Source organism: Primulina eburnea, chromosome 11, assembly GCF_022965805.1.
Source record: "Primulina eburnea isolate SZY01 chromosome 11, ASM2296580v1, whole genome shotgun sequence".
NCBI classification, from domain to species: Eukaryota; Viridiplantae; Streptophyta; class Magnoliopsida; order Lamiales; family Gesneriaceae; genus Primulina; species Primulina eburnea.
Window position 1 is genome coordinate 240,229 of NC_133111.1, and position 18,801 is coordinate 259,029.

An 18,801-nucleotide genomic window follows, 5' to 3' on the forward strand; every position below is an offset into this window, starting at 1 on the left:
AGGATGGTCGATGGAATACTGAATTGGTGCTGGGCTTTTCTACCCCCATATTGCATCGGAAATTTTGGCCATACCTATTTATTCTTCGCGACATCAGGATTTTCGATATTGGGTGTTTGACTCCAAGGGTATATACTCGGTCAGGGATGGATATAAAGCTGCTATTGGCTTCTACGAGCCTCCAGCACATAGTTCAGAATCACAACTCAAAACTTGGTGGAAATTTTTATGGACTCTTTCAATTCCTCCGAAGGTTCGCATTTTTTGGTGGCGTGTGGTTCATCATCTCATCCCTACGTCGATAAACTTGATGGCTCATCATGTCCCTACATCTGGTGCATGTCCGCTATGTCATTTTGGCATGGATTCCACGACACATGCTTTGTTCTCATGCCGGGCTGTTAAAGCTTGTTGGAAAGAAACAATCTTTTGGAGGTTCTTGAAACAAGTTCGCCATATGGAGGTTTTGGATATTGCCCAATGGATGAAGGAGAAACTTACTAGAATGGAGTTTGAATTTTTTGCAATTCGTGCCTATGCAATTTGGTTAGAGAGACTAAAAAAGGTTCATGACTCAGACTCCAGAAATGTGGTGGCGAATGCGGAATGGTGTGAGCCTTTGCTTCGTGATTTTCAGGAGGCCCGGAAGTTGACATATTCTAGCAGTCTTGAACCCGCAAACTCCCCGAACTTGGATAGCTCTTCCCCTTAATCATCTACGATTGGATGTTGATGCAGCGTATAAGGAGACCTCTGCTAGCTTTGCAATAGGGGGAGTGGTGCGCAATGACGAGGGCCAACCTATGTTGGCGTTTGGGAAGAAAATTACTAAGCCACAGTCTATTCCTATGGCTGAACTAATAACCATTGCGGAGGGACTCTCATTGGTGCATGATCATCATCTTCAAATTCATCAGATTTGCTCGGATTCTCTTCTGGTTGTGCAAGCAGTCACACGTCCAGAAGAGGACTTTAGCTATGTTGGCACTTTTGCAACTGATATCAGACAACTTATGAGTAATCATACTTCTTTAACGTTGAGCCATGTGATGCGCTCAGCGAATAAAATAACACATTCTTTAGCTTTTTTTGTTATTTCTTCCCCATCCTCGTTTGTGTGGATGCCAGAACTTTTTTTCTTTGGTTAATAAATCTTGTAATTTTAGACATTGACATTAGTTGAATAAAATTACGAGTTTTACAGTAAAAAAAGATATATAATTTTTTAAGTCGGGATAAAAAGATAGGTGACCATAAAAATCTGGAAACATCGGCATTCGAAGAAGAATAGATCTGTGTGAAAATGGAGGGAAGCAATAAGCCTACTGAAATCGGCAGCACTAAAATGTTTGGCGGATACAACAAGAGATTCAAGCACTACAGCCCTACATTGGGATGCTCTATGAATTTCCATGTCTACTTTCCTCCCTCCCTTTCCACCAAATTTCCTGTACGTTTTCCCACTTTTTTTTTTAATTGAAATGGATTTGCTCGTTAATTCGTTGAAATTTTTGTTTTTGTGCATCTGCTTATCGAGGATCTTTCTGGGTTCTTGATTGATGATAATGAAGTTGGATTGCTCTTGTGTCTTTCTCTGTAGGTGCTTTACTGGCTTTCTGGTCTCACATGCACTGATGAGAATTTCATATCCAAATCTGGCGCTCAACGTGTTGCCTCCAGTGAAGGTGTTGCTCTGATTGTTCCAGATACTTCTCCCAGTAAGTCATTTTGGCTGATATTTTAGAACTTCCAGTATTTGCCTCCCCAGAATAAATTTCATTTGAGCATTTTGTCGATTATGTTGCTGGTGCGCAGAAATGGTACCACTTTTACTATTTTCTGTTATTGGTGTTTAGCTTAGCAATATAGGTGTCCTTTTTCATTGATCAGAACTTTTTGTCGAGGTTACTTTGGCTGCATCATTTTCGTTGTGGAGATTCATCATTCAAAACAATATTCTCTCTTTTGTGCATACTCAGAGAGACATCCTTTGCTTTATGTTAAAATTGATGTTCTTCTGAGCTTTATTATACTAAGAGTGGATCATTTACCTGTTACTTCAGGAGGCTTGAATGTTGAAGGAGAGTCCGACAGTTGGGACTTTGGCGTAGGTATGCATTATAGATCTATTGGTATATAGATATACTATTATGATAGGTGTCTTGCTTGTCTGTACTAGATCTGGCCATGGTTCGGGTTACCCGGACCGGACCGGACCGGACCCGGCCACGGGCGGTTAATCGGGTCAATAGTTTTGGCCTGGAACCATGACCGTGGTCGGTTACGGTTTTAGCATTAAAAAACCGTCGAGCCACCAGGTCGGTACCGGCCTTAGACGGCCGTCGACCCTGCGGGTCGGACGAGTCGACCCTGCCAGATTGATCAATCCGGTGGGTTGGCGTTATTATTATTATTTTAAAAAAATTGAGTGATTGGGCCTTGAAAGAAAGAACAAAACATTACGGAAGAATTCCTGGGTGAGGCCAGGGCACGCCCTAACCGCAAGCTATTGGAGTATTGTAAAGCGTTTGATAAATTAGTTAGCATAGATGTCAATGTTAAAAAACGGCTCAGAGAAGCCTTGGTATTGTTATATATCACAGAGCCACAAAATATTTTATTCTTTATTGCACCAGGGGCTGGTTTCTATCTCAATGCAACTCAAGACAAGTGGAAAAACTGGCAGATGTATGACTATGTTGTGAAGGAATTGCCAGAGCTTCTCACTAAAAACTTTCCACAGCTAGACACATCTCGGGCATCTATATTTGGTCATTCAATGGGCGGGCATGGTGCACTGACAATTTACTTGAAAAATTTGGACAAATACAAGGTACTTTACATTATTATTTAACATATTTATCTCAATGGTTTTCCTGTTCATGTTTACTTTTGCTTTGATTCAGTCCGTATCAGCTTTTGCACCTATTGCCAATCCTATGAATTGTCCTTGGGGCCATAAAGCTTTCTCAGGTTACTTGGGTGGTGATAAAACTGATTGGGAGGTGTGATCTTTTTAACGCAGCTATACTCTATTTTGAAGTGTATTTTTTCAAATGCTTTTTAGTTTTTAAATTTTAGATGAAAGTGGAACTATCAATTTTCAGGAATATGATGCTACTTTTCTGATATCAAAATTCAACAACGTTTCAGCAACCATTCTAATTGATCAGGTAAGAGCATAATTTGTCCTCGATTGTGGCTTGGTGCTATTGCTTGCAAGTTTGCTGAAACCGATTGAGTGGGCCTGTACTTTTCCTTTTCTTTAGAAAGGATCCTAGATAAAAGTTTTAATTAACAAATCCCTATTTAATGCCTTGACTTGGCTAGAACAAATTGGCTTAGCTTTGTTGATTAAAATTTTTAACTCAAATTTTTTAAGAAGTTCTCGTCCAATTTATTTAATACCGTCAGTAACTCAGTAAATATGAATACATTTTACAAGCAAACGTCCAACAAGTGCAGCATCAGATCACGTTCAAAGACTAAACAACAATATAGAATTAGACAATTTATGTCCAACTTGAATGTTGTGGCACTCAGAAACTTGGCTCTTTGACAATTTTTTGGCATTCAATTTGTCATGAGTAATGAATTGTGTTTATTCACATATAAGATACATGTTTTGTTCTTGGATTGTAATTTATTCGCATCGTAATGGAAAAGCAATATTTTGTTGACTGATAGTGGGTTGAGTATATCACACTTCGAAGGACTGGGTGGAGGTGTCGCTGGAGGGCATCCATGTGTTGCTATTTTGGTATTCTATCTTTCTAGGGAGAGGGCATTCATGTGTTGCTATTTTGAATGTTGTGTCTTTTAGGGAGAAGACGATAAATTCATGCATGATCAACTTCAACCGCACAAGTTTGAGGAGGCATGTCGGAAGGCTAACGTTCCTCTTCTCCTGAGGTTGCAACCCGGTTATGACCACTCATACTTTTTCATCGCCACCTTTATAGAGGATCATCTTCACCACCATGCTCAAGCCCTTAAGCTCTAATATTTTGTTGCCAAGTTTCTTGTTTCGGGTGTGATCCAGACTTGACTTAATGGATTGAGGAGATTGTACTTAATACTGTATTTCAGTTATGTGCTTGTTGCCTGCAGTGTGATGAGTTAAATCACACGGTATCCCCACTATTCTAAAATAAATTTTACGTAGTTTTGTTAATTTTCGAAAAAATCTAAATATCAATTCGGGAAAATCTAAAAAATAACTTTGGTCGAAAGTTAACTTTACCAAAGTGTATTTGAGTGTTGAGAAGGTTGGTTTTCGAATCAAGATTATTACTTTTATATCATTCCAAATATATCCTTCTTTAATCCACCCTTAGTCATTTAATTAAAGACTGATTTTGCTTTTTCCGATGGCACATAGGAAGGAACTTGATGTTAAATATTTTTAATCGCAAGGAAAAAGAAAAATGATAAAAGGAAGTAATTTATATTTTTCATTCAAAGTTTTTCTTTTTACTTTAATTTTGACTAATATTCGGATAAAAGCGTTGCAAGTACGTGAATTTTGTTTTAATGAAAAAGAAGTAAAAGAAAAAAAATAAACGATAAAAATACAAAAGTTGTGTTTTTGTAAAATCCACCAAATGGCAAAAAAAAAAGAAAAAAATGTGGCATTTGTAATTAAATAGCCATAAAAATTTAAAAAAATGATATTTCCGTAATTAAATACTCATCAAAAGACAAATACAAAAAAAAAAAAAAGGGTTTCAATTTGTATAACAATTTTGGTTACGGTTAAAATTAAATTAGGATAACTTATAAAATTAAATTATGACAACTTATAAATTTCTCTAAAATCTTCACCAGTTAATGTTTTGAAGGAGTTTCTACTATAATAATAATAATTAAGATTTTAAAATATCAAACATTAAACCATAGTTATGATTCGCGATTATTTATAATGAGAGGTTCTTACAATAACTATAGTTGGCATTCTCATTATTTTTTAAACTTTTTTCACATTTTAAAGGACTAACGATTAATAATTATATTTAGAATTATTTAAAATAATCCATCATTTATAAATTATAATTTTATATTATTTCTTTATAATGCATATTTCTGTAATAAATCTTTTAATTTTTTGCTAACAAAAATTTAAATATAATAATTTAATTATTTTACACGTGACCAGAATATTGATTTGACCACTTCGTAAAAGATTCAATGATTAAGCGGTGTAATTTTATAATCAGATAACGGTCATTATATAATAAGTATTTGGCCTCCTTCAATGCTAAACAATAATATAGGGATTCAAATTATATTAATTAAAACTTTCGACCCTGATTTGTAATATAGATATGAATTATTATATTTTATCCCAATTTTATGTATCAAAATCCGAAAGCTATTCCCCTAAAAAGAAATCCGAAACCCTAACTACTTGCGTGGTTGGAGGAACAGCGACACAGCAACGCATACTTTGAAGGTCCACCGAGAATTCATGGCCGCGAAATACGACCTGACGCAACGCATTGCGCCGCAGCTTGACCGTCATTTGGTGTTCCCTCTACTTGAGTTTTTACAGGAGAGAGGATTGTACCCTGAGGAGGATATTTTGAAGGCGAAAATCGAGCTGCTTAACCACACAAACATGGTCGATTATGCCATGGACATACACAAGTCACTCTATCGATCTGAAGATGTTCCACAAGGTATGATTTGTATATTTCGCCTTCAATATATACCTCAGACCAGAGAGAATTAGGGTCGGGGGGAGGTAGAGGGTAAGCGGATTTTGGTATGAGTGAACGAAAACGGTTTAATCTTCGTTCAGATGGATTTTATGACTGAGAATTTTGAGTACTGAAATTTAGTGCCTGATTTTCGATGCTTTGATATATTTTTTTTACTATGCCATGGATGTCTTTTATGTGCTAATAATTGTTATTTTAAATTCGTTTCAGTTTTTTGGGTCAATATAAAATATGACCCATTTAATTAAATGAAATTTATTACCTGATTTTCGATGCTTTGATATATATATATATATTTTCATATGCCATGGATGTCTTTTATGTGCTAATAATTTTTATTTTAAATTCGTTGCAGTATATATTTTCATATGCCATGGATGTCTTTTATGTGCTAATAATTTTTATTTTAAATTCGTTGCAGATTTTTGGGTCAATATAAAATATGACCCATTTAAAATTTAATTAAATAAAAGAGATTTTGACTTTTTTAAATCGAGAAAATTGAGTTAAATCTGTTATTTAGGTAGGAGAGATCATTAATTAGCTCATTAATTAGTCAGTTAGATTTTACTTTTAAAAAAATTTAATTGGTCTCGTCCCTCTCATCTCCAGGTTTTCATTCCATCTATTTTTGTGTTATCCACAACAAATAAAACAAAAATATAATCAAATATCATTTGAAAATTTGAAGATTTGTAAGAGAAATAAGTATATACTCGTAATGTTGTTGCTATTATCGTAGTGTTATACCAATTAAATTTGTTTCAGTATAGGTCTGTTTGTTAGAATTTTTGTTGGTGGAGTTAGCGGGAGTGTTTACGGTTGAGCAAGGTAGTGTGGGTTGAGTGTGCTAAATGTGTAGGTCAAGCAGGTAGTGTGGTGTGGGTCGAGCAGGTGGGTGGAGTGTGCTCAGTGTGTGGGTCGAGTGTGCTAAGATGTGTCGGTTGAGTGTTCTAAGTGTGTGGGTCGAGCACATAGTGTGAGCTGAGTATGGTGTGGGTCGAGTTTTGGGGTTGAGATGTGTAGGTTGGGTCGAGTGGGTAGAGATTGGGGTTTGGTTTAGGGTTAAGGGTTTGGGTCGATTTTAAGTCGATTTTGGGTCGAGTGGATAGAGTTGGTGGATTTTGAGCTTTTGATATAATATATAATTGATATTATGATGATTTATTTAAATATAATTAGAATGTATACAAAGTATAAATTTATAATTATGTAAATATTTTAATACGAGTTATATATTCTAATTTAAGTAAGTTGTTAAAAAATTCATAACAATAGTGGAACCTTATGTCAAAAATGTATCATTTAGTCGAGCCATGTGAGTTGAATATCGACTGAATGTTTAATGTATCTAAAATTCGTAACAATAGTGGAACCTAAAAAATTCATAACAAATTTCACTCCAACATTTTCACTCGAATGAATGTTTAATGTATCTCAATGGATCGAGCTTCCATGTTATTCGTGTACTGAACGTGGGTCGAGCAACCTCCAAACACTCCACTTGGGTCGAGCTCGACCAAAGTTGGGTCGAGCCACACCACTCTGGGTCGAGCTCGACCCAGTAGAGTTTGTCTCGACCCAAAACCCCAAGCTCTTATATATCGAAATTTTGTTATATATCGAAATTTTCACAACCCTCACAAAATTGAAATATATTATTAAGAAGGTTTTGGGTTATAATCAATTTAACTTTTGAAAAAAATTTAATTGGAGGTCCATATGTTAACCCAAATTGGAATCAATTAAACTTTACAACAATACAATGTCCACTCTTCAGACCTGGGTCGAGCTCGACCCAGGTGTGAGTTGTGAATAGCTGTTGGGTCGAGCTCTTCACAATTTTGTAAAGAGCTTGGGTGGAGCTCTTCACAAAATGTGAAGAACGTGAAGAGCTTGGGTGGAGCTCTTCACAAAAGTGAAGAGCTCTTGGGTCGAGCTCGATCCAAAAAAAGAGCTCGACCCAATTTTTTAAGATTTTAACGTTTTGTTTCGTCGATCCGCGTCGTTCCACCGATAACATGTCGTTTTCTATCTACGTAACGACGACCCAAAGCATCAACGTTCACACCCCGAAACTTTGTCAAGGTGGGCCTCGTTCCCATTCCGGAACGACCGTTCCGATACCTTTTCTGCAAACCATGATGAGAAGTTAGTCGTGAGAATTTTAACATTTTTAATTTAATAAAATTTTAAATTTTATTATCTATAAAATTAAAATGCACTAATAAGAAAATTAAATTTTAAATAAAGGGCACAAAAGTAAATTACTCTCCACTCCATTTTATTGAATAAAAACTTACAACGCTCCCTTTTTCCTCATTTCCCCGCAGTGTTTTACTTATCTCCATGTGCTGGCTTTATTTCTTGGGGTTTTGACATCTATTTGCTTTTTTCGTCCTTTTTTGTTAGAATTGAGCCTAACGCTACATAAATCTATCCAAAAAAATTTCCGATGCTGAACTTTGTTCTTTGTTTCTCTGGAGGATATTTCCTCGAAATTCTAAACGAACAGGACCACAAGCAACAGATACTCACAATACAACTGGAGAGAGCAGGGCTCCAGTCTCTCGAATGGGAAAAGGTTCAAATTGCATGTGAAGTCTTTACAAATGCAAGTTACAGCATTAAAATTAAACGGCCTTCTCATCTGCGCCCTCACGCGTCTTTGATAAAATTTATTAACCCGCTCTGAATCTAAATTATGTGTCCTGCATTTTTTGTTTTGTTCTTTTTGGAACTGGAACTTATTGTATATTTAATGCATATCGTATTTTCTGGGAATCAGGTATAAATTCTTTATACTTGTGCTGTGGTGAATTGTTATTATAGGATTTACATTTTATGATAAATTGTTCTGCAGTCTGTGCTTGACTGATCTGTCATTAACTGGATTTGTGTTTTTCCATGGTTTAGAAATGGTGGGTAGAAGAGCTGAAGTGGTGGGTGGGTTGAAGTCATTGGAAGAGGCTGCAGCTCCCATAGTTACCTTTCTGCAGAATCCTAATGCTGTTCAGGAACTGAGAGCTGACAAACAGCACAATCTTCAGATGCTCAACGATCGCTATCAGGTTGATTTTTAACTTTTGCGTAATTGTGGTTATCTTACTTTAGTAGATGTCAGCATTTAATTATCATGCTGGTTGGATGTTCACCCAATCTCAACATCCCCGATTTATGTCATTGATGTGAGATTTAAATTCTCAAATTTAGAGATATTTTTGTTGTGCGGTTGACGACCTCTTTACCGTACTCATAAGTGAAAACTTGCTTTCAGAGATTGTATGGGAATTGATTTATTTTCTACTTCATAATCTGAATTACACTTATATTTCTATTTATTGAATTGGTGAATCATGAATGGTTTATGTGATATTGTTATGTTATGGAATGTATAGTGAGATGAACGGAATTTACATTGTTCGGACCTTATCATGAACCTTTAAGGTATTTGATTAACCTTGTGTTTCTTGTTTCCCAGATTGGTCCAAAGCAGATAGGAGTACTGTATAAGTATGCCAAATTTCAGTTTGAGTGTGGCAACTACTCTGGTGCTGCTGATTATTTGTATCAGTACAGGGGCTTGAGTACGGACACGGAAAAGAGTACAAGTTCATTATGGGGAAAACTAGCAGCAGAGATATTGATGCAGAACTGGGATGTTGCACTGGAGGAGCTGAACCGCCTGAAGGAAATTATTGACTCTAAGGTTGCTAGAACTGCCATGTAAACTATTAGCTTGCGTGGCTACCCTTGTTTGATACAGGATATTGAATTTGTTCTTCATGTCTTGCAGAGTTTCTCTTCTCCATTAAATCAAGTACAAAGTAGAGTATGGTTATTGCATTGGAGTCTGTTCATCTTCTTCAATCATGACAATGGAAGAACCCTGATTATTGATTTGTTCAACCAGGACAAGTATGACTCTGGAACTTGCATCCCCTTCTTTTGTTTTATTTGGTCTGGTGATGTTACAAGATGAGTATGTTACTTCTCAGAAAGTATTACTTCAGTTGTCTAATTTCACCTAGAGATATCGAAGGAGGAGGTGGTATCGTTTGTCTTGTTATTATTACTGTGTTTGAACCAGGAAAAAAATCATAATGCTAGAATCATTGGCATGTGATAACCATTAGATGTGGACTCCGTCCCCTCCTACACCAAAAAACTTACCTTCCCTATATTCTAAAGTTTTGGTCAAGAACTCAAGTTTTACCCGACAACTTGCATATATATTACCATCCTTCCTGCCAAGCATCACACATTTTTTGGGATGCCATATTTTATGATAGTACCTGATGTGACATTGATTTGTTCCCTCTATCTAACCCATAATTCTTCAATCATTTCTAAATGATAAATCTCTTTCAGGTATTTGAATGCCATTCAAACAAATGCTCCTCATCTTCTACGTTACCTGGCAACTGCTTTCATCGTCAACAAAAGGAGGCGGACTCAACTTAAAGATTTCATCAAGGTTATTCAGCAAGAGCAGTATTCTTATGAAGATCCAATCACAGAGTTTTTGGCATGTTTATATGTCAACTATGACTTTGATGGGGCTCAAAGAAAGATGAAAGAGTGTGAAGAAGTAAGCTTCTTAACTGTAAATAGTTCCACTGCCAGATGAACTGTTTTTTAGATATTTCTGATCTCTGTGTTACTATCCGCTAAGCGGAGTAATCCAGTGCTATTGAGTCGGCAGGTTTTTACTTTTTGATTTGAGTTGACAGATCTTTGCCTTTTATTTTAACATGATCATGAGTTGGTTGTCATTGAGTATCCATGTTTGTTGCAGGCAATCCTAAATGATCCATTCCTTGGTAAACGCGTTGAGGAAGGAAATTTTACAACTGTACCATTAAGAGATGAGTTCCTTGAGAATGCTCGACTTTTCATTTTTGAGACCTTCTGTTGCATTCATCAGCGCATTGACATGGGGTATGTGCATTATTTCTAGGACAGCAAAATTTATGCCACAGAAATCTTGCCTCCCCAATTCGCCACATACTCACACATACGAAGCCCCTCTGTGTGTTTATGATGTTTTTCTATATTGTGAATATAATTGGCCACCAAATCTTAATGGTTGATAACAAATAGCTTGATTGATACCTAATTGATGCCTAAGTGCGACTTTGGTGCTTTCTGATCTTATGATTGTCGTGTTTCAAGATGCAAACATATTTTTTCTCCTGGTTATTTTAAGGGGCTGTTTTGTTTTATAACCCTGTCAAACTTTTTTTAAAAAAAATAGCCTCCAGTAGTGTATTTGTTCACTACATGGGAGGGTTATTTTTTTAAAAAAAATTTGACCAAGTCTATTTTCCCAAATATCCCTATTTTAAGAGTCTGAGTATCTTATTTGTGTTAAAAAGTCATTCTGTTTAATATGCATCTGTGCTGAAGTGCCAGCATATTGTTATGGTGTTGACTCTTTTTTCGTAGTTGAATGAATTTGGACCATTTTGAGTTACTACTTGGTGCTGTTTGACAGTGTGCTCGCTGAGAAACTGAATTTGAACTATGAGGAGGCAGAGAGATGGATAGTGAATCTCATAAAGACTTCAAAACTTGTTGCCAAGATCGATTCCAAAACCGGAACATTGACAATGGAACCGAATTTTCCCAATGTGTAAGTACACTAATGCAAATCATATTGTGACAATGACTGTTTAGACTTAATTTTGGCAGTCAAGATCTTGTCAATACTATATTTCGTGTACAAAGATAAAATAACACAAGCGAAACTAAAGCTATTTTTGACTTTCAGGTATGAACAACTTATTGACCAAACTAAAGCACTTTCAGGGCACACTTATAAATTAATAACCCAGCTCCTGGAACATGCTCAGGCGCAAACTGCTCGGTAGATTGTATCCCCAGCGTCGGGTGTTGATTTTGATCCGAAGTAATTTAGTTTTTATTTCTCCCAGTGTTTGATCAAGTACCCTTTTTATTGATTTCGATTTTTTATTTTATCAAGAAATTCAACAGTTTTAAATATGAATTTTTCGTATTTTCACAAGCTAGCTGATGGACCGGGATCCTGACCGCAAGAATTGTGTTTATTTTTTGGATACTGGTGCATATTTAATAAATAGTTTAAAATTAATAAGACCAAACAAGCAAAAGAAATATGAATAACGCTGATACTATACAAATTTATCGATAATCGAAAGAAGGTTTAAATACAAAAGTTTTAGTAACCAACAAGATCGGAGAGCGTGGTGGTATAAACATATACACAAGCTACAGAAGAGTGATCTCCATTTTCACTGGTTGAGCTTCATTGTCTCTCCGTATCTTCGCGGATGTTTGTTCCATTTATTTTAATTTTTGAGTTTTATTGCTCAAATTGGCCTACTTAGCTTGGTATTTCGATTTCGCATGATTGCAAAATGATTGATAATATACTATTAAAATAGGAAATCGTAGCATTTGCTTGAATATTCTCGGTTTGCTTTGGAGATGTGTTAAATTATGGGTAGTTCTGAGAAACATTATGCTATGCGATGCGATGCGATGCGATGCGCAGTGGTAATATAGTAAAAGCACATTTTTTGAGACAGAAAGTACAAAACATTTACACTTTTATGTCTCTATTTACCTGTGAATCATTGCCGTGTCAAGGGATCAGCTCTTGAGAAGATTTTTTGTCCAGGTGCCAGGATTGCAAAGGGATCATACGTGAATTTTCTTTTGCTGAAATCTTCCCACTGAGTTCCAAAGTGAGCTTTCCACTCTGCTTTAGTGTTATAATGGGGCAAATATTGTTTTACTCCGAGTCGCTGTTTTTCACACAACTCTAAAATTCTGTTGCTTTGAGCCAATATATATTCCAGACTATCTTTTCCCCTAGAAGATGGCATTGCCGAAGCTAGGAAGGCAACTAGGTAGAAAATGTCCTCCTCGGGTGTAATCATGGATGTTCGTGTTTTCCATCTGTGGCAAAGAATGAGTTTATATTGATTGTGGTTTGGATGGGAAGGTTCTAGAGATCAGTACCTTGATTTGTTGACGGGATAGATCAGGACTGGACCATTGCTTGTATCCTTTACGATGTTTCCGAAAACTTGTTGGGCGAACTCATGAATCCTACTCCGAGGAATAAGAAGATTTAGCCAAGGGTGTGGAACCTCCCACAGTCCTTTTTCCCGAAGTTTTATTTCCGACGTGTGCACTCTGTCCAGGAAATCTGTGTAAGGGACTTCTGACCAGAAGAGAGTGGACTTGATGTAATTCAATTTTGATAAGAGGGTATCCACGTCCTGCATGGTGAGGTCTCATAAATCAATTAATAATCAATCAAATTATCGAAAATATTATATGTATTTACATAAAAGATAATGAAGACCCAAGTACATTGAAGAAATGTGATTACGTGTAGGAGGAGAGAATTTCATTTCTCTTTAATCTTCTTAACTTGATACATATAGATAATATAAGAGAAACATAAATAAACCTTTCAATCCTAAAGGACGACAATGTCATATTGATTTCGGACTATCGTTTTGTTATGTTAAACAAAGTAGGTAATACTAGTAGAAGTCCTCTTTAAATGTCTGCCATTGATGTTATCTTATCAAATATGTTCATTTTCTATGCAAATATAGAAAATTAATTATAGATAAACAAGTTTATTGAAAGTGGTGAAATGAGAAAATTGATGAATTGTTATGGGATGATCTCATGTTTCTCAATTTGTGATATTTGCTTATATGGTGATTGAATTTGAATGGGGCATGTATTTTACTGATATTGGTCGGTATATATTGTCAACTAGTTGAGGATATATCTAGTGGATGATGTATCTGTCTGGGTTGCAATGTTGGTTGGTGAATGATGTATCCAACCTTTGATTTGTTGATATGATCACTAATGACAAGTAGATGACTTATCTGGTCTAGATCTATTGATATCTAGATAGTTGGTTACGACATATTGTTTGTGATTATTGATTTAAGAAAATGTGAAATATTTATTATAAATGGTTTTATTTAATTTATATGTTATTAAAAACTCTCACCTGATCAATGTTCTCGGACCCTTCTGGATTGAAATATTTTGCAACTTCCAGGCAAAATAGAATCTTTCCTTCTGAAGAGAACTGGTTTGCCTGAACATGGTCTTTTGGTTTGAAAGACGATCTCCAGTAATTTAGTAAACCAGTTCTGTTAATGATAACAAACCCTTCTATATAATCAAAAGTGTTTTCTGAAGATATTAGATGCTCTTGATCTTTGGTGAATGCAGAGAAGTCTGAATAAAGTGCTCTGATCCATTTAACCTGAGAAATGACAGCTTAGATCACAAACTAATGTCTTAGGTATTAACTTTGATCGTAGTAATGCTTGACGTATAATGACCTTTCTGGGGGCTGCCTCCAAGGCAATTCTAGCCTGGGTGATGATCCCAAATTGTCCTAGTCCTCCAAGTACAGCATGGAAGAGTTCAGCGTTCTGATCTTCTGAACAGGTTACTACTTCTCCTCTGCCTGTGCAAATATTAAAGTTAGTGCCTTTTGTTTTTTTAAATTCGCAGGACATGTAACTGCCCATATTCTAATTATTTATTTGAAATGCCTTTTATCTTTCTTAAATACACATGTCAAAACTAACTTTAACCATCTTAACACTGTGCATGTTCGGTTGACAAACCTGTGACCACTTTCAGTTCGTAGACATTGTTGATCTGCGGTCCATGTCGGAACGCCTGTCCACTAACTCCAGCATTTGATAGTGTACCCCCAACTGTGAGATGGAGATAATCAGTCCATGATTTTGGTGCCATCCCGTGTTTAAGACTCTCGTGCAGAATATTAATCCAAAGCTCTCCAGCTGAGACATCAACATATGGTAGTTTTCCATCGTGAAAACTCATTTTCGGCACCTGAAGAGATTCCATAATAATAACAACACCTCGATATGCTTGTGCTTGGCCTTGTAGGGAGTGGCCACGGCCTCTGGCAGCAACTGTTAGCTCTGAAGTCAAACCCATATGGAAAATACACTTTATCATGGAAGAAATATCAGAAACCGATTGTGGGTATAACACTGCATATGGCATGATATGGTATCTATTGCCAAAGTCCCTTGCTGCATGTTCAATACCATCAAAGCTTAGGTTCCCATCAAGTGTCATCTTTTCTAGTGATGAATGTATGACTGATGGAACTGAGTGAAGAGATGCTGTGGGAGTGACAAAAGGCTGGTTGGAGCAAAGGTGATCTCTATTGACTGTGAAGCCAAGTACAAAAACTAAAATAAGCCTTTGGGCTATATTTTTCAGCGGAAATAAATTTTGAGGTTGTGCAGTCATCGTATCCTTTTAGTTCCTTAAAGATAAGAAAGAACAGAAATTCCTTAAAGATAAGAAAGAACAGAAACTGTTCTTTTATAGTCTACTCTTTCTATGTGAGCAAACCAAGTAGATAAATGATGATATGCTGAGAATGGAAGAGAATTTATAGAGCCTTGTGAAGAAATCTCGTGGATTAAGTGCATACAGTGGTCTAATTGCAAGCAAAAAGTGTTTTGAGAAATTTTCTAGCAACTCTTTAAACCCGAGCGGAGATTTATACACAGCAACAAGAAGACTTACTGATACCATTACTTTATCAATTTAACTGCCACCTTTTTTATTTTCTTGTCACTGTTTTGTAGATTTTATTTGTTTTTATCAAATATATTGCACTTGGACCAACCTACAAACTGTTCACATTTTAGGAACTTTATTACCAGATGATTCTATGTAATTATTGTTCTATGTAATTATAGTTCATGTACTGTATGTCAGGCAAGGAATCCTGGATTAGATAATTACTAATATTTGGCCTAATTATCAGAGTCAATGGCAATGTGATAACTACCCAAACACTGTGTTTTTTTTATTAGAGGGGGGCAGGGGTTTTTCCGCTACCACCCAGGCTTCTCCCAGCACCACAAGTGGTGTGGCACTTGTTTGAAGTGTTGAAATCTCTCTTCAAATTCTCATAACCGCGTGATATATTTTATAATACTTTATTTGTTTTCATTTGCTTGTTTGTATTCTAAAGAGAAAATCATTTAATTAAATTATTGCTGGCGAGTTGAAGCTTTGGGCGGCCCCTACCAGATTTCAGTGCAGTAAGAGGCAGAAAGTCTGTTTCCTTTTCTATCTCTGAACCTTCTTTGCCGATGTAAGTGTTGCTTACCTTTTTGTGAAAAGTAATTTAAAAGGCGGACAAAATCCTTCTGCATTGATTCAACTGAAAAATAGGCCATCATTTATTACATTCTCGTTCATGACTACGTTAATTGGATGATTAATTTTGTCTTTCTACCTTGATCAAGATATTGTAGTCTCTCTATGATATTCGAATGAACGGCATTATTTGTTTCAAGTTGGTATAAATGTTCAACTTTGATACGATTGGATCAGTCCTGTTTGCCTCCAGGGGAATAATTCACGGTGCTTTGTTTCATCTTCATGCGATTTTCATATTTGAGAACATTTTTGTACACGGACTCAGAAAAAATCTGCTGTAAATATTACCTTCACTGTGATGGGTGATTGGTGCCTGACCTGGAAGATTATGGTGGATGAAAATAATTTCATCGCCCACTTCCTTTTGACCATATCTGAGAAATGATCATATAGTTAAATCTTTGAAGTGCAAGGTTAATCACCATCTTTTGACTGGTTACATTATCCTACTTATTTTTTCTTGTCAAAGCACTATCCATGTATCTAGGTTTTATGTCCGCAAGAAGATGTGTTCTTTTCTTGGATAGGATTTGAAGATACGAGTGGGAAGGAGATATTGCTTAATTACCATGTTTTTTCTTTATAATGATTTCGATACATTGATGTTGACATATGGTTGTAGGGCTTATTAGATAAAATTGAAGTTCTAATTATATGCTTGTTTGTATGGCTGTAATGTTTTGTGGGGGAGGGAAGTAAAGTAAAGCCCCCTATTCTGTCATTGTGGTTAGAAGCTGCAGCTTTGAGCTTCGGTTCATGTAGGGGCTTGGGGACAACTTGAATCACGTGTAAAGGTTTGAATCAAAATAGGATGGAAAAGTGATATTGGGTAGATGACAGTTTGAATGGAGGAAACACTGAATAAAGTTACCTATCAATTCATTTGGTCTTTGGAATGTTGGATCCCAGCACTTGGGCATGCCATAATCATGCCACAATATAGTAGTAGTAAATTATTTTATGTTGCTTTCTTTGCTAAACAATCCACTGTTATGAAAGTTACCACTCCTGGTTTGTTTTGGTTTCCCATCACTGGCTTCTGTTGCTTCAGCAACAATTTGGACAAGTATTTATTATTTTCCCCCGTCTTACACATTCAAACAGTACTTTTTCTGTTTTGCTGATTCAACTTCTGCCGTACAGTATTTTCCTCCTATCAATTACGCTATTTCAAAAAGATGAAACTTTCCCTTGTTAAACTCTTAGGTTTAATCCATCTGGCATGCTCGCAGTTTTTCCATGTATCAATTTCAAAGCGTATTATATGTTCAGGATGTTCAAAGAAAATGTAATCTGCATATGTGATACTGTCTTGGTTTATGCTTTATACACCACTAGTGCATTTACACTGCATCTGCTAGCTTTTTTCACTCACGGTGAGCTAAAAACTTTAGCATGTGTTACTGATTTTGTTGCAGCTACTTTTCAGACGGAAGCTGATGTTCAAAAGATAATGCACCGAAAGATAAGTCTGTACAAAGGCAGACACCAAAAGTAACACTCAAACCCACGTATTCATTACGTGTGAACATATTCACGGTTTTTTTTTTATGTTTCATGTAGGTTAGTCTGTGCTAGATACACCCTTGTAGCATAAACAATTACATTTATCAATACATAATGTGCTGAATATGGGATCCATGTGATCAGTGATTTATATGTATGTTACATGAAATGTGTCTCATGTGCTTTGGCCGTGACATGTACATGCTACCTACATGGGATGCACCCACGAAACTCACAGAAACAAACCCCCATGTATGCGCGTGAATAATGCATGTCAATCCTTTCGACATTCATCCATGATCATCCCATAGCTATGATGTTTAATTAAGGTACGTACATTGCATTCATAACCCTGTCTAATATCAAGTATGCTAATTCTTGTGTGTAACATGCTTTGTGTTGTGAACCTTAAAGGACCGGTTATCCTATCTCACTTGTTGTTGATGTACTGTTATGTAAGTGGATGTCCTTATATCTTGTGGTTGAAGTGTGATGTAGCTTCTGATGGTAAGGAGATTTCTGTACTCCAAGAAGATACTATTTGCTATTTAGGGAATGTACAAGACAACCTAAAACTTGTTTGAAAAATCTTTCTTGAACCCTTGGTTGATCAAATCTAGAGTACTCAACGTGTCTCCTACAAATATCAAATACAATTTACTAACTTTGTACGAGTCTGGTTTCTTACAATTTCACCAGTACTTCTGTTTTAAGTCTATTTGACTGTTTTATGTGATAAAAAATATTCATATTCAATACTCTCTCTTTTACGTGATCAATTATTACCTTTTGAATCCCAGTTGTGCCATCCGTTTCACTATTATTTTTTCCCTTTTTGTGGTCAGTATTTCTTATCGCGGTCCATAATGGCACACTTTGTCAAACTAATATGAAAGTAGCGTTTGTGTCTTAACGTTTATGCCAAGAGGCAAACTATACGTGGATGTCAATATTTATTCCTTTTTTAGAAACCTTTTTACCATTCCGGTAAATTGATATCATTATGCATATCTAAAACTGTTTACTTAGACGTGTATTCCATTCAAAGACTTTTTCAAATGATAGACTTTTATGGATTTGATATTTTTATTGACTTTTATAAAATATCATATATTTATAAACAGATTTATGTGGATTTATGTAGATTTTTTTGCAAAATTTTTATACACTTTTGTGAAATTTTTTTAATAAAATTTTTAGAAATTTTGTACTTAATTATAACATATTATTTTTTATTAATTTCTTTGAAACAATAATTAATTGACATATATAACATATTCAGTTTGAAATAGTTTTTCAATATTTATATAATAAATAAATGTACTTA

The 18,801-nt window shown here is 35.8% G+C and overlaps 3 protein-coding genes across 3 annotated transcripts; 2 read left to right on the top strand and 1 right to left on the bottom strand.

Annotated features, from left to right (window-relative positions):
• Positions 1-1,223: 1,223 nt before the first annotated feature.
• Positions 1,224-4,134, top strand: LOC140805148 (S-formylglutathione hydrolase). Its single transcript, XM_073161354.1, has 7 exons — positions 1,224-1,450; positions 1,601-1,718; positions 2,064-2,111; positions 2,637-2,833; positions 2,907-3,005; positions 3,108-3,173; positions 3,824-4,134. Exons 1-7 carry the CDS (start codon positions 1,304-1,306, stop codon positions 4,001-4,003), a joined length of 855 nt encoding a protein of 284 aa, XP_073017455.1. The 5' UTR covers positions 1,224-1,303; the 3' UTR covers positions 4,004-4,134.
• A 1,219-nt stretch (positions 4,135-5,353) lies between these two features.
• LOC140804223 (eukaryotic translation initiation factor 3 subunit E-like) lies at positions 5,354-11,726 on the top strand. Its single transcript, XM_073160082.1, has 8 exons — positions 5,354-5,678; positions 8,637-8,791; positions 9,202-9,429; positions 9,517-9,638; positions 10,092-10,311; positions 10,519-10,661; positions 11,218-11,355; positions 11,494-11,726. Exons 1-8 carry the CDS (start codon positions 5,468-5,470, stop codon positions 11,591-11,593), a joined length of 1,317 nt encoding a protein of 438 aa, XP_073016183.1. The 5' UTR covers positions 5,354-5,467; the 3' UTR covers positions 11,594-11,726.
• Positions 11,727-12,337: 611 nt separating this feature from the next.
• On the bottom strand, positions 12,338-17,390 carry LOC140804224 (cytokinin dehydrogenase 1-like). Its single transcript, XM_073160083.1, has 5 exons — positions 14,381-17,390; positions 14,090-14,217; positions 13,750-14,010; positions 12,729-12,991; positions 12,338-12,665 (listed from the first exon to the last, which is right to left on the bottom strand). The coding sequence occupies exons 1-5, from the start codon at positions 15,039-15,041 to the stop codon at positions 12,338-12,340; spliced, it is 1,641 nt and encodes a 546-aa protein (XP_073016184.1). The 5' UTR covers positions 15,042-17,390.
• Positions 17,391-18,801: the final 1,411 nt, after the last annotated feature.